Source organism: Mustelus asterias, chromosome 10 (assembly GCF_964213995.1).
Source record: "Mustelus asterias chromosome 10, sMusAst1.hap1.1, whole genome shotgun sequence".
Taxonomy (NCBI): domain Eukaryota; kingdom Metazoa; phylum Chordata; class Chondrichthyes; order Carcharhiniformes; family Triakidae; genus Mustelus; species Mustelus asterias.
The window spans coordinates 97,084,749-97,100,517 of record NC_135810.1 but is presented as its reverse complement, the minus strand read 5'-3'; the positions used below and the strand labels follow the sequence as shown (position 1 = coordinate 97,100,517).

Sequence of the window (15,769 nt, the reverse complement as noted above, 5' to 3'; positions counted from 1 at the left end):
TAAACAAACAGGTAAGGCTCTACAGTACTGTTTTACAACACTCCACCAACAGAATCGGCTAGTGTGATAAGCTCCACAGGAATGCATTAAGTTGCAAATGTGAGATTATTAAAATCAGTTTAGTTTTGTAATAGGAAGGAAAGCCATCACTTTGCTTGGTTCATCTATTTGCATGTGTTAACATTTAGATATAATGGCATGATATGTTTGCTATCAACCTTTCTGACATTTTGTCTTGCTGATCTCAAAACAATTGGAAACTGTATTAACAGATACATACTGTGCTTGTTTGATTGTTTTAATACTTGCAGTGTGTCAAAATACTTGTACACCTTTGTTTAGAAATAAGGATCAGTTTCTAAGTTAGATTTATTTCCAAAGAAATCTTTTCAACTCATTTACAATATTCAATGTGAATACACGTTATAAAATTACTGGGAGCTGTTCCTGTTTGCAAGACTTTATCTCTTCTACTAAATATTATAAAGCTATATCATTTTCCCTCAGAGAGAAGAGCAAACTTGTTATTATGAGGTGTGCGATGAAAGTCTAGCAGGATTACTGCAATTGTGAAAAATGTTATGTGATTTACCATAAAAACTACATTCTATAAATTGTTAACTAGACAAAGTGGTTTCAAAAACATTACAAATCTTCCTCTTTGTCTTTAATAATGCTTTCTGCAGATGTGAATTACCTGAAATAAAACTTAATAACTCTCTTTCTCCCAATTATGATCTGCAACAAACCTCATTTCACAGATTGGAAGACATATAGTCAAACTACAAATCTTAATTAATGTCCCAGCGCTGCTGAAAACTCATTACTGCAAATTCTAACACCTAAAACAGCTAATTATTAGTTCTGGCATTTATATTTCTTCCACTCTTTCAGAGCTCTTATTTTGGTTACGGAAAGTTTGACAAGTAAGCTCTAATCATCCCGCTGTACTCAGCTTTTCACAAAAAGCATAACATTAAGTGACAGTTCTTTCTTTCAAAAGCTACTTACTATTGTTAGGGTTGTCTCCAATGATGTGATGTCGGCCACTCCAGTACCATAGCAGAAGTGTCGCATCGCGAGAACCTGACACAATATAACAATCTCCACCAATATAGGACTCGGATCTGGCCAAGCATGTGACCACATCCCAGTGTCCAAACACGATTTGTGTCAATTTCCCTGAAAATAATTATGAAGTCAGGTTTTACTGAAATGTTAGTATAAGAATATGGATGATGTGGCTATATTATATTGTACTTTGGCTCATTTCTTTCTAGACTTTTTTCCTGCAAACATGGACAGCTAAATCAATTTTTGGATGTCACTCAAAATCTTGGAAAACTTGGATACCTACCAAAAGTAATTGTTCGGAAAACCTCTGATAAAGTAAAATTAGCTTAGATATTAAAATAAATATTTTTTAAAATGAGCCAAGTTTTTCCTTTGAATTAAAGAGGCATGAATATTCAATGGAACCATGCATTTGGGTACTAACAAGCAACAAGCACCTCAAAGTGAAATCTCACACTCTGTTGAGTTTTTGATTTCAGTTGCACTGCTGTGGGAAGGTACCAAATGCAGATCAGAAACAACACAGCGACAGATCACTCAGCCCAACTAGTTTATGCTAATATGTATGCTCCATTTGATCCTCCTGCCTTTCCTTGTCTCAGTCTATCAGCACCACCCTCTGTTCCCTTTGCCTGTTTCATCTGGCCTTCCGAGAAACTTATAACATTCTAACAGGGCTAGACAGGGTAGATTCAGAAGGAATGTTCCCAATGGTGGAGGAGTCCGGAATTAGGGGTCATAGTTTGAGGATAAGGGATAAACCTTTTAGGTCTGAGGTGAGGAGAAATTCCTTCACCCAGAGGATGGTGAATGTGTGGAATTCACTACCACAGAAGGTTGTGGAGGCCAAAATGTTGTCTGATTTCAAGAATAAATTAGATAAAGCTCTTGGATCTAAATGGATCAAGGGATATGGGGGAAGGGGGGAATCAGGATATTGAATTTGATGATCAGCCATGATCAAAAAGAATGACAGAGCAGGCTTGTAGGGCCGAAAAGCCTACTCCTGTTTCTAGTTTCTATGTTTAAATGTGTCTATACGATTCACCTCAACCACTGACTGGCTAAAGAAGCTTCTTTGGAATTCCTTATTTGATTTTTTTGGTGATTGTCTTAAATTGACAGCCACTCATTTTGCTCTTCCCCACATAATATTTGTATGACAACTCTATCAAAACTTCCCATAATTTTAAAGACTTCCATTAAGTCACCTTCAGCCATCTTTCTTAAGAGAAAAGAGACCCAGTCTGTTCATTCTTTCCTGATAGCTATATCCCTGGATTTCTGGAATCATCCTTATAAATCCTTTTTGCACCTCTCCAGCACATGAATATATTTTTATAATATGCTGAACCGAATTGTACACAAGGTCTGCATCTGTCACTTCCCTCTTTTCTATTAGCCCACATGCCAAACCTTCTGGAAGTTTTCTCCTGCCCTATTTCTGAACTTGTATTTTTCTGTAGTTTATCTGCTATCTCCCCTCACCTTTGCCTCGAGACTATTCTCCTGCTCTCTTGAGTTCATTTCTATTAAGCTGCTGCCCACCTTTTGCGTTCACATGTTACCTAATATTGTTAATGGTTTGCTCTCCTCAGGTACTGTCCCCCTTTCCTTTAAATCTGTTCTCATCACCCCTTACTCAAAAAGAAAACAAGCCATCACCACTCTGTCCTCCCCAATTGCTGCCTCATCTCCAACCTTCCTTTCTTCGCTAAAGTCCTTGAACTTGTTTCTTCCCACATCCGTGTGCATCTTTCCTAAAACTCCTTGTTTAAATCCCAATTAAATTTCCGTCCCTGCCACAGTACTGAAATAGCTTTTTATCAAAGTCACAAAGGACATCCTATATGATGACCATGACGAAGGTAAGCTATCCCTCCTTGTTTTTCTTGACTCAACTGAAGCTTTTGACATGGCTGACCACATAATCCTTCTCCAACACCTCTCCAAAGGTACAAAAACAAATTGTTGTTGCAAGTTGTCAGATGACGAGAAGGTATGTGATATCCTTCACATCAAATACTCTGACAACAGTCTTACTGTCAGCTCATGGATGAAAAATGGTGACTGAAGTTAATGCAGAGAGATGACAACAGAAATAAAGATAAAAGGAATAATACATTGATCACTTTATGAAGCCAAATTGAGATTATTCCTTTTTACCAAATAATTAAATGGTAAAAAGTTGACATATAAATACAAATGCTGAGAAGAGCTAAATGAATTAACTTTTCAGTCAGAACTTATCAGAAATTATTAATTAGCTTTTCTTGCTAGAATTAATATTTTGATTTATGTTTTCATTTGCCAATTGTTTTCCACCTTCCTTTTGCAGCTTGCTATTTTCTATGTTATAAAAATACTGTTTAAATTGAAAACTAGTAGAGAGTAAAATTAAATTTAGAAATGGTTACATTAAAAGTATCAGCATATTTTAGTGTCAACATTTAGATTTGAATAACGTGTGTCCTGGACAGTACGAAGCTTGGATTAGTATTTCCATTTACAAATAAATCTGATGTTTATGCTATTTTATCAAGAAACTATATTTGGCTTTTTTTTTAGCTGAAGCCTAGAATAATTATCATAAATATCTCTACAGTGCACTCCTACATTACAAGGAGGCACAATGAAGAGATGGATGGGTTAACCTTATGTCACAAGCATGACTACATTGAAATTAATACCATTGGTTGCTCTAATTTTCAAACCATAATCCTTAATTTCTAGAAATCACTTGGTACTGTCACATACCTGTTTCTGTTGAGTACACTCGAAAACTCTTATCCCAGAATCCACAAACGAGGATGTAACGATTATCTGCTGTCACAACAAAGCAGTGTGCGTTAATCTGAATGCTCTGATCCACAAGGTCTGTGATCTGCCTCTTGTTCACACCAGCGTTATTGGCTGTGAGGAGAAAACAGAAGAACAATTTCAAGTTCATGCTGAGCTCAGACACAAAACACCTTCTGGTCAGATACTTCTCAGCAAACAGATAATTTTCACCTTGGTTATCTGCTTAATCTGGGCAAAAGCGTTACAAATATGAATTTAAAAGCTTGCGATTGAGAAAGGCTTTTATCTGTGATGTGTACAAACATTTACTCCTCCCAGTAAATCAGACTGGTTTAGCTTTTTTTTGCACTTATTTCCCACTGAGGTTTTTTTTTATCTCCTTCAAAGAGGTTTTAAAAAACAATAAACTGAGGCACTCATGACAGAAGAAAAACAATTTGACATGCAAGGCCAAACTTCGGTGCTTTTCAAATGAAAATAAAGCAAGAGTAGTAGCCCATATCTCCAAGACAGTTTGATTTAGTAACCTCTCAGTAGAACAATCACTCTGGGAGCTAAAGAAAACATGTCTTTCTATTGAGAGAGGCCTTGGAGTGACAGAAGCAGAGACACAAATACAAAGTTAAAACCCAGTAACCATATGTCATGAACCTAACAACAGGAACCTGTTAGGGAATGTACAGATTCTTAGATTGACGGTGATCAGGGGTAACAAACCACATCTAAGGAGTCCTTGGATTCAGCTTCCTTTATACTAAACATTGGAAAGAAAGAACAACACATTCTCATTTTTGTGTCATTTAACAGATAAGATTTAGTTAGGAAACAGTGAGTTAGATTTCTGTTTTCACTGCCTGCCGGGTAATCTGGTGGGGTGAATTGTCCACTCCTTTTAGAACTCATTGGATCTTCATTCCATTAACTTCAGTGGAACATATATTGGTGAGGTACGACAATGGGTGGATGGTCCAGTCTGTCAGATTGCCATCCAAGTGGTAAAGGTAAAAATCTAGTCCCATACATTGAAGGAGGTTTACCTTATAAATGTTTTCATACCTTAATCTAAATGTAACCACATCTGAATGCTATGCTGGTTACTTACCCTAAAATAAGAAACAGTAAGAAGTCTCACAACACCAGGTTAAAGTCCAACAGGTTTATTTGGAATCACGAGCTTTCGGAGCGCTGCTCCTTCATCGGGTGAGTCACTCACTCATTGGTGTGAGACTTCTTACTGTGCCCACCCTAGTCCAACGGCGGCATCTCCACATCATAAAATAAGAAAAACTTTCTCAGTTCACAAGCTTTTTCCCCAGTCAAACCTGCGCTAGAGAATTATAACTTTTTGTACACAAACTGGAAACTTAGTATTTCCCAGTCCAAGACTGAACTGTATGTGAATACAGGCAAAAACTGCTGTTTATTCTGTCTACTCGATATAGTCCAAAGTGTTGTCAGTGGGAAACTTGGAATGTTTCAAGCTGGCAGTGCTTCCCAGGCGTTATTCAACTCATGTTATCTGCCTCCCCCCAGCATGGATCACGCTGTTCCTGACTTCCCAGGCAATGATTTGCTGGAATCAGGAATCAGCTGTGGCCCCTTGACAAGTGAGAGCAACCTATAAACACTCCCCACAGTACTGCCTGTCACTGCAGGCAAGACCAAAAGAGAAAATGTTGGAAAATCTCAGCAGGTCTGGCAGCATCTGTAAGGAGAGAAAAGAGCTGACATTTCGAGTCCAGATGACCCTTTGTCTGCAGGCAAGACGATGGCCGCAAGGAAGGCAGCCCCGAGGTTCCTGGCCTCTGACCAGGACCACATGCTGGATACCGTGGGGGATACTCTTTCCTCGTGTGGGCCAAAGATCTGCACCCAGCGTCTTCTATCGAGCCTGGGGAGGCTGTAAGTGTCAGCAGTCTGACAAGGAAGATTGGGTTACAGTGTTGCAAGAAGATGAATGACCTCCTTAGAGGTGCAAGGGTGATCACCCACCTGCCCTTGGCAGCCCTCCTGACCCTGACATCTCTCCATTAATCCCCTTCCATGTCACCTTAGAGCGACCTAAACCTTCACCCACCAGCATCTATTTCAGAGGGTGCCCCCCCCCTCACTTGTCCCAGCAATCCCCTTCAAAGTACCTCTACGGCTGGGCCCAGTGCTCACACATGCCACCTGATGCCTACCTCCCCTCCCCACCATTCCCACCAGGCGAGTGCCTCACAATGTCCTCTTCATGTCTCTGCAGATTAACATTGTCCATAAAAAGAGCAAGCAGCAAAAGGCGGGCGGGGGAATTGCTGATATCAGAGTCCTTACGCCCTTTAAAGAGAGGGCGATGGACCTCGCTGGGGAGTCCCATGGGCAAGCCGTGGCAGAGTGCGAGGTCGCCATGCCACAAAGAAGTGAGTTCAGTACTTCTTTATCCAGATGACCTGTCTCAAGTGAGTTTCTCCTCTCTCACTCCCTTTTCCTAAGCAAACGCTCACCCCATATCCTTTGTCTTTCAGGGTCTCCATCAAATGAGGCCGGCCATCTGGGTTCACTATCCCCGCCAAGCAGCCATTCAGAAGACCCCAGAGCACAGCACTGCGGAGGACACCGAATTATCACCATTGCTTTCACCAGCACCATCCACCAAAACAGAGACGCATACCTCGTGGGACATGTGAGTGGACAGGCTTCCAGGTCACAATGGGATGCACACCACACAGCTACTGAGGAACATTAGGTGGAAGGAGGAATTTCCAGGAGAGTGGGCAGTCGGAGGGCTGCTGGATCCCAGAAAACAGCTGTCCTCAAGCCAGATGTCCGGCCTCTGGAAAAGGTCAACCCATCACTGGTCGAGATGCAAATGCAGGCTTTACAGGAGCGGGTGTCAGTGACTTTTCAGCAAATGCAGGCACAACTGGAGAAGTCTGGAAATCTGCTTTCACAGGAGATGCTGCCAGCATTATGTGCCACCAAGGCTAACATTGCAAGGGTGGCATCCGCAGTGGAAAGCCTGGGGAAAGATGTCCGGGCCATGTCTGACGACATCCAAGGCTTAGCTCATTCCGTGAAGTCCATGGCTAAGGTGCAACACTGCAGGGTCCAGTCACATCAGGACATGTCCCAAGTGCTGGTGAACATTACTGAGGCACTCATAGCTTGACCCAGTCACACAGGACCATGGCTGAGAGCTTGACCACTATAGCTCAGACATTGGCGAGCCTCCAGGACTGGCAGCACCAGGTGACTCAGAGGCTTCTAGAGCTCACTCCAGCTGCCCTCCATCCCATGGAGTAGCCCAGGGACCACCGAGCACCCCAGGGGAGGAGGAAGCACTGGAGCCCATCCTGGGATCTTCCATCAAGGAAACCCCGGCAGCACTTCTGAACCCTCCCCCTCCTGACACTAGTGCATCCACTGGGCAGCGAGCAGAACAAGGTAACATGTGACACCCGAAAGTCGGCCGGGGCCCTTCAGAGGGTGCCCACCAAAGGCATCACGGGCCAAAGGGTGAGGAATGCAGCTGGTTGCCTCCAACTCTGATGTGCTTCTGGGGACATATCTAGAAGGAATGGGAGGCCATGGAAAGTTAAGAAGGTAGAGGACCACTGAGTTGGCATGGGTGAAGGCACGCAGATGTAGATAGGGAGAAAAGGGCACTGACTGTAAAAATTCACATTGAACACATTTGAACATCTAAAGTGTCATCCGTCTCACTCATAATGCTTCCCCATGGGAGTGGGCTTATCTCTCCATCAAACCTTTGAACCTGCCACATGCCCTCCAACCTCATCCACAAGTGAGAACCCATGAGGCCACCAGTCTCAGTCATCCTTGGATGACAACTTCGCCAGTCCATGAGCCCTAACCTCAGGATATCCCCCTCCCTCCCTCCCTTATGATGGCCCAGAGGAAAATGCCCCCATCCCACAGTTAGGCATGAGCTCGGTCAGTGGGCTGACACCAGAAAAGCAGAAGCCAGGCTTCATCAGATTCTGAGCAGCATCACAGCTTCCCTCACTGCGAATTGTCATCACCCTCCTGCTTTGAGAAGAGACCCGCTGATCCAACCCAGGCCCATCACCCTGTAATATCAAGTGGACCCTTGGAGGGCGAGCACTATTCATTATTTGTGGACAGGGGGGAAAGGAAGAAGGGAAGGGGTGGCTATGTTTGGAGTGAAAGTAAAACTAATTTTTGCATCAAGATTACAAATGTTAAGATGGGTAATTTAATTGTCATCGTTATAACAAAACTGTATTCCTGAATAAATATTTTAATGCTAATATTAACCAAAAACTAGTGATGGATTTATCTTAACTTTATAATTAATTATCTTTAAATCATTGCCCTTAATTGTATTTACCAATTAATGGATCCATTTCAATCGGTAAATGATGGGCCTGTTCCAGTGAGTATCCTGGAGCTCCCCTAAGACCTGCAGAGAAATAATAAAAAAAAGTCTCACAAATGACAGAATTAATGCAATGAACTTATAATATGCAACTTTTTCAGGTATACTACTTGTATTAAAATGGGTTATGGACAAAATTGCATCTATTTCCAAGCTGTGGAATTTGCTTTCTGAACTCCATCACCCAAGATTCTTCTTAAAATACCTCTTTGAACAAACTCCTGATCAACCATTGTAATATCTCCTTCTTTGGATCAGTGTGCATTTCTTTTCATTATACTTTTGCCAAGCATGCTGGAACCTTTAACTACATCAAAGACATTATAGTTGTTGTAGCTGGATATACTGAACTGATTGATGGACTATGTATTTCAACCTTTTGATGTCATAGAATCATAAAGGTTTACAGTGTGGAAACAGGCCCTTTGGCCCAACTTGTCCATGCCGCCCAGTTTATAACCACTAAGCTGGTCCCAATTGCCCGCATTTGGCCCATATCCCTCTATACCCACCTGACCCATGTAACTGTCTAAATGCTTTTAAAATGATGTGCAATGTTTGCAACCCAGAACGTGATGATAGTTTATATATTTCATTGGTTTAGTGCATCATGGTGAAGAGAGTCTCATATGGCCCAGAAAACATTTAAATTAAGACAAAGCAGTGTTACTTTTTTTCAATGTAGTAAGTAACTAAACAGAAATGGGGGTAGATTTTGCCTTCATTGCCTGTTTGGTAATCTCGCAACAGGATCACATTCCCTTTGTAGAACCCACTTCACTTGATTGAAATCGGTTGAATTAAAATTTGACCTTCCAGATTATATTCCGGACAGCGAAACCCAAATCTACCTCATGGTCCCTTGCCAGTGCTGAATTATATGATTTTGACCACGGCAGTAATATTGGCATTGAAATTTGCCTCATTTTTTCTGAACTATGGAGCAGAAAATTGAATCACAACTCTCCCTTCTGATCACTATCTAATTATGTTTGTTGTATGGGCATTAGATGAAGATTGGAATTGTGTTGGTTATGTTGTGCTTTAATGTCTAGGCCTACATTAGAAAAAGTCATGTGGGGAAGATTCCACCGGGTGTGGAGTTCTAGGATGAGAGAATAAAAGAGAACATTAGGCATAGATTTTGTAAATAATACTACCCTCCTTCAAAGAATTTTACACCAAACATGCTTTATTTCTCCATAAACCCTTACTGATAAAAGAGGAGGAAGGAATGGCTATTAGAAAAAGTTGTAAAACTCGTCACAACATAATACACAAAGCAACCATATTACTTATATTACTTCCTAAAAATCAAAATCTTTCAGACTGATATATTTAATATTTCTTTTACTTGTTTACCAAATATTCAGATATTTTCAACTTGACCTACTTTAGATATATAATTTGATGTACAATGAATATTTGATAAATATAATCCATATTTCTTACAGCATTATTAAAAGAAGCCATGCAAAACATTCCTAAAAGATAATGACTCTGAAAAATAATCTTACAGAAAGGATTAACTAAATATAAAAATACCCCACTGTATCACATGCAAAGTTCACGAGGAGAAAACGTCCAAACATTAATGAAGTTGCATACCACTGACTTTCAGAAGCTATATACATTTTACCAGAACATACTGTTGTCTGAAAAGACCATAAAGATCAATAGCCAAATGATTTGAAGGATATGTTCCAGAATGTACAGAACCAAAAAGGACAGTAATTTCTTTTGGAATGTATTTAAACAATTAATTTCACTATTAATTTATTTATTTCAACAAATAACATCTCAGTTTAGAAACTAAAGGAACAGTGGGCATTGATATTTGCTGTAACTATTAACATCAAATAATAAAAACTGAAACGGCACCTTTATGCAGGTTTTTGTGAGCTGAGAAATGGCTGTTTGAAAGGTGGTCAAGGCATAGCCATTGCCTGTTTCACAAATATCTTGAACATTTAGAGTCACAAAAAATTGCAAAACAGGCTGTCAGAAATTTTGTTACAATTTAAATTTAAGGCCACGATAAAATTAAATGGAGAGGTGTAAACTATAATAGTATATATTTTGTATTGCTTCTTCAGAAGTTTACAACAGCAATGCTACAGCAGAGATCATAGAATCATAGAATCCCTACAGTGCAGCAGAAGCCATTTGGCCCATTGAGTCTGCACCAACTCTCCGACAGAGTATCTTACCCAGGCCCTCTCCCTATCCTTGTAACCCCACACATTTACCATGCCCACCGTTCCTTTAGTTTCTAAACTGAGATGTTATTTGTTGAAATAAATAAATTAATAGTGAAATTAATTGTTTAAATACATTCCAAAAGAAATTACTGTCCTTTTTGGTTCTGTACATTCTGGAACATATCCTTCAAATCATTTGGCTTTTGATCTTTATGGTCTTTTTAGACAACAGTACTAATTCCTTTAACCAATACATGTTTGGACACTAAGGGGCACATTAGCATGGCCAATCCACCTAACATGCACATCTTTGGATATTGGAACTATGATCTGCAATCTATAATAATGTGATCCAATGAAGAAAGTTCTCTTATATCCTATAATAGTATCTATATCTGTACTGCTGCCCATTCAAATTCTTGTTTTAGCCCATGAAAACAGACAATAATCTGGAAATACAGGAAGGTATGCCATTGTAATTTTAAGGAAAAAATAATTATCACATATACGCTGAGTATTTCATGCCCTCACAGATTTTCATATCCCACAATGCTAAATTTTAACTATTACAGGGTACTTTGAATAGGATATGTGTTACTTGAAAGAAAACAGTTGTTTTTAAACAATACTAGGTTCACATATTGAATTTTGGTAGTACTGGTAGTTTGGAAAGATTTGATTTCAGTGGAACAGAAAGTTATATCATCCCAGTCTATGATGCAAAATATATGCCCACTTGTCTATTGCACCACCAATTTATTTTGACATCTCATTGCACAAAGTAGCAGGAATACTGAAAATAAGAATGACCACAAAGTAACAAAATTCCATGTCATGAATATTAAAAAGATTCAAAGATAGTGTTTTCACTTACCTACAGTGTTATGCCACTTATTCACTGCAAACAGCCTGCTGCAGGTCACAGTGACCACAGCAGGGGTGCTTAGATGAGGCAGCGTGTTGGCTGCCACATGGGTAACAGGGGAGTTGGATGGAAATTTTAGCACCATTATAACATCTTGCTGCATCTGATCCTTAAACATGAGTGGGCTCTGTGGAAGGAAACACTGTTGAGTAGAAACAAAGAGGAGAAAACAGAAGAGGTAGAAGGGAAAACAATTAATGTGGAGGTCTGGAAAAACAGGGAAAAAACAGTAGGCAAAGTATTTACATGCATCAGGAAAATATGCTGCTATTTTGACAAAACAAACAGCACCCATATGTAGGGAGTCTAGAACTGGACCATACAATGGGATAGGCATTAAGGGGTCCAAGTGGAGCTGGAATCATCAGGTACCACAGAAGGGGTTTCATGTACAAGAAACATTCAGTACAAAAAACATATCCGTTCATTCTACCACTGAATAACAAAACAAAAATATATTGGAAAGAACAGCCAACATAGCTAAATGAGAATAGTTTCGGTAAACCATCTGCTGTGAAGTTCTAAATAATTTGATACACAGTGAAGTAGTAAGAATAAACACATTATTATTTTAGTCAAACTTTAGATGCTGCATTGGCACCTTCTGTTCAAACGCTGTGAATAAAGCATGGTAACTGAGTAAAATGCTGTGCAGCTAAAAATCTGCCACTCTTCCAGTGCACGCTCACCGTACCTTCACTATAAGTATGTGACAGGGCTCCAAATTATAGCCAAGACCTGGACATGCCAGGTCCTCACCTTTTATCGGGATTCTGGAATGGCATGTTGGAGCGGAATCTCTATCTACCCCAAACAAGGGAATTGGCATTGGAGAAGCCTGGGACTCCGGTACCAGGAGTTTGCATTTCCCCACAACTTTGGTAGAGTTATTGACAAAAAAATCTTATCCAGGTGCACAAAAAAGAATGGGTCCTCACAGATTTTTGGATCCCATAATGCAAAGTTTTAACAAATTTGAACTTTGAACAGGATATGTTTTACTTGAAACAAAAACTCTTCCGAAATTAAAGACATGTTTTAAAATATATTGACTAGGCTGTTGCCTTTCTCTCCTTCTGCTTGGCAAATATTACTTTGCTTATCTCTAACTTTCTTCCAAACGTTACCAACAACTTTAATTTTCTACTGGCTATTATCCCAACTATTATTGTGATAGGTGCATTGGGTTTGAACTAAGAATAATTTAGATCTTGTTTTAGTTTCAGCAGTAAAATAAAATGGAAACGGTTTCAATGTTTTGATTGGTTATATTTTTAAATGGCAGCTGCAGCAACATCACAATGAATGAGAATTAAAATATTAATTAAATCTTCTTCTATTTCCCTTGAGGCTGGGAAAAAAAGGGGGACAAAATGACTTGAAAGGGAATTGTCCAAGTCAGACATCTAATCTGAATTATAAATTCTTTGTTTGCAATGATTTCTTGTGACGTTGCTCCTGAGGTGGTCTTAGGGTCTGCAGCATGATAACTCAGAAATTCACAAGGACAACCAGAAGACAGTTGTGACTACTTGCAAATTCCAGGTTCCAGTGCATGTACACACACAAAACCATACAAACAAACTTTCTATGGTACTCCTGCCATCATCTTATGGGAAGTCAGACAATGCACTGTGCTTTAAGGACAGGATATTAAACTATGTGATTTACAATGCATTTTTCTGCTACAGTGAAACTATGGGCAGGAATTTCTGGCCCTTCCTGGATTTTCTGGACCTGACAAAGGTGACAGTATGGGCAAGCCACGCAAAACACCATAGACGGCGGCGGGACTAGAAGATCCTACTGGCGGCCAATGACGAACTACCTCTGCTGCTGAAAAACATGCTGTGGGGCGGGGGAGGGGGCAGCATCTCACCCTCTGCCCATTCAACTCAGAAAATCTAATTTATGTTAAGTCAACAGTGGATGAGATCAGAATATAATTGCTCCTCAGGCCATAGGTCACACCTTGAGTTACTTTCTCCAAGTGTCATTGGGAAAGTCATTTGAGGGTTGATTTTAAGTCCCAGGCAGGAACATAGTCATAGTGAATAAATATTCAGGAGCAATGGCAAGGAGGCATAGTCAATTTTAATGGTTGTGCCTCATTAGCACCCTGCTAGCTGACTTCCAAAAAGACCTAAAGAAAAAGTTTGGAAATGGCTACCCAACCGGTGATGTTGCATGGCCATCAGGAATAAAGCAGACCCCTAGAGTAAGAAGTCTTCAGGAGGGGTTCTGGTGGTGATCATGGTCAGAAATGTGTGAGGGAATCCCAAGGCAGGAAAGGCCTAATGTTTCCTGGAGGAGAGTTCCTGTTATTTGTAGTGCAAAAGGAAACAAATACATTAAAAAAAATCTCTGGACTTATTCTGGCCTTAAATCCATTTCTTGATAGTTTTTATCTGGCAGGGAAACTACAGGGCTTCCATGCTCAGGCCTTGGGTTAATATTGCAGTCGGGACCAGATAACATTACCGGAGCCCAACTGTCTATTTACTGAAAGACAAGTTTATTAAGTTCATTTATTAGTGTCACAAGTTGGCTTATATTAACACTGCAATGAAGCCACTCTGAAAATCCCCTAGTCGCCACACTCCGGCACCTGTTTGGGTACACTGAGGGAGAATTTAGCATGGCCAATGCACCTAATCAGCACTTCTTTCGGACTGTGGGAGGAAACCGGAGCACCCAGAGGAAACCCATGCAGACACGGGGAGAATGTGCAAACTCCGCACAGACAGTGACCCAAGCCAGGAATCGAACCCGGATCCCTGGCGCTGTGAGGCAGCAGTGCTAGCTTCAGGTGCAATTTAAAACTGCAGTTGGTCACACTGGGGTAGTAAGCCAGCAGATGGGTCTCCCTTTGCATTTTAATGGTCCACTTAATACCTGCACGTGGGCAAGGGGAAATTGAAATTTCCCACCTGGGCTCATGCACTAACAAAGATATCATCAGTCAGTTGCTGGGTGACTTTTGTACATGCCAAATGGCTGTGTTTTTTTCCTTTTTTTAAAGTTGTCACATAAATTTGTGGTGACATTTGAAATGAGATGAGGGAATGTGGTAAATATTATTTGTTGATGTCCTGTGGTTTTGCTCATGTTGACATTTGCTGCTATCTTTCATGATTATCTTGTCTTTTTGCATTTTAGTTTGACACTACAGCCATTTATTTTCTTCAGAACCTTTTATTTCAATTTACTACACCATTTTTGCTGGTTTTATTACAGCAACGAGGAAGATCTATTTTATTTGTTCTTAAATGTTTTAAAATGTTGTACCCCCTTGTATTTCTATCTCCTCTCTGCATTATGTATCTCTCCTGCTCTATTATTTTAACTCTCATTATTATCCCCTTTTCTAGTTACTCTCCATTTGCCTCAGGTTTTATCATTTATATTCCAGTCTCTCCCATCACTTTTATTATTATTAATTTCAATAGTACTGCAAACCTTTAATACTGTTACCTTAGATTCTCAGTGACTGCTTAGCAAGCATAGTCCCTACACATTTTTCTCCCCTCACCATCTCCCTCCAGTAATTGTCCCCTTCTGCAGCTTTTCATTCATCTTCATGCATGTGATCAGTACCCATTTCCACCCATTTGGTGTCTTACTGGTTCGCTTACCATTTTCCTCCTCCCTGTTCATCCATTGTTACAGATTAGATCACCAGTTTTAATCTTACAGTAACCATGCGTGCGTGATAACTCCCACTCCATGTTGTCAGGGTGGGGGAGGGGAAAGAAAAGAAATGCTTACTTTTCAATAGTAGCGTGTGCTAAGTAAGAGAAATACAGGCCTGAGAGTAATTATTTAAAACGAATGGACATAAAATTATGTGGGATGCATTGAGTTTCAAAACTGACAGAGATATGCACTCCTGTTCAATGATAAATTTCTGTGCCAATTCAAAAGATCTACTCCAATGCTTTATTGGTTAAATGAGATATCCAAACATCTGAAGAATTCTGGGCTGTTCTTAATTTGGGGTTGGGTGATTAAATTATCTGTAGTTTTAATTGCAGAAATGATTTTATGGTAACAACCAGATACCGATTATTCAGTTTTTTTCAGTTTTGTAGAATCGTGCCTTCCTTGTCTGTTGCAACCCGCCATTTTGTTTTTACGCCAGGTGTAGTTCAGGTAAAACAGATTCCAAACACATTATTTCTCACCAGGTGCATGGCAGAGCTTCGAGGTGGATGTGGCTCAATAAGCAACTGAGATGGCATTTGTCCAAGGTTCTGTATGTGCGCTTCCATGGCCTGAGGGAGAAAAGAAAGATTGTCATGATCAATATGCGTCAAAGTGAAGGGTAAATGTTCTGCTTGACAATGCAAGCACATCCAAGCTCAG

At 40.1% G+C, this 15,769-nt stretch overlaps 1 protein-coding gene across 14 annotated transcripts in view; it reads right to left on the bottom strand.

Annotated features, from left to right (window-relative positions):
• The window catches only part of nbeaa (neurobeachin a), an 812,689-nt gene that overhangs the window by 26,105 nt on the left and 770,815 nt on the right, over nucleotides 1-15,769 (bottom strand). For 10 of the 14 annotated variants that reach the window (XM_078222243.1, XM_078222247.1, XM_078222246.1 and 7 more), the window contains 5 exons: nucleotides 15,589-15,678; nucleotides 11,354-11,546; nucleotides 8,231-8,302; nucleotides 3,832-3,987; nucleotides 1,012-1,182 (listed from right to left, as the gene is read on the bottom strand). In XM_078222243.1, the coding sequence (XP_078078369.1) occupies nucleotides 1,012-1,182; nucleotides 3,832-3,987; nucleotides 8,231-8,302; nucleotides 11,354-11,546; nucleotides 15,589-15,678 (682 nt within the window). The remainder of the gene's footprint in view (nucleotides 1-1,011; nucleotides 1,183-3,831; nucleotides 3,988-8,230; nucleotides 8,303-11,353; nucleotides 11,547-15,588; nucleotides 15,679-15,769) is intronic. The other 4 variants (XM_078222244.1, XM_078222249.1, XM_078222251.1 and 1 more) reach the window with 1 other exon arrangement.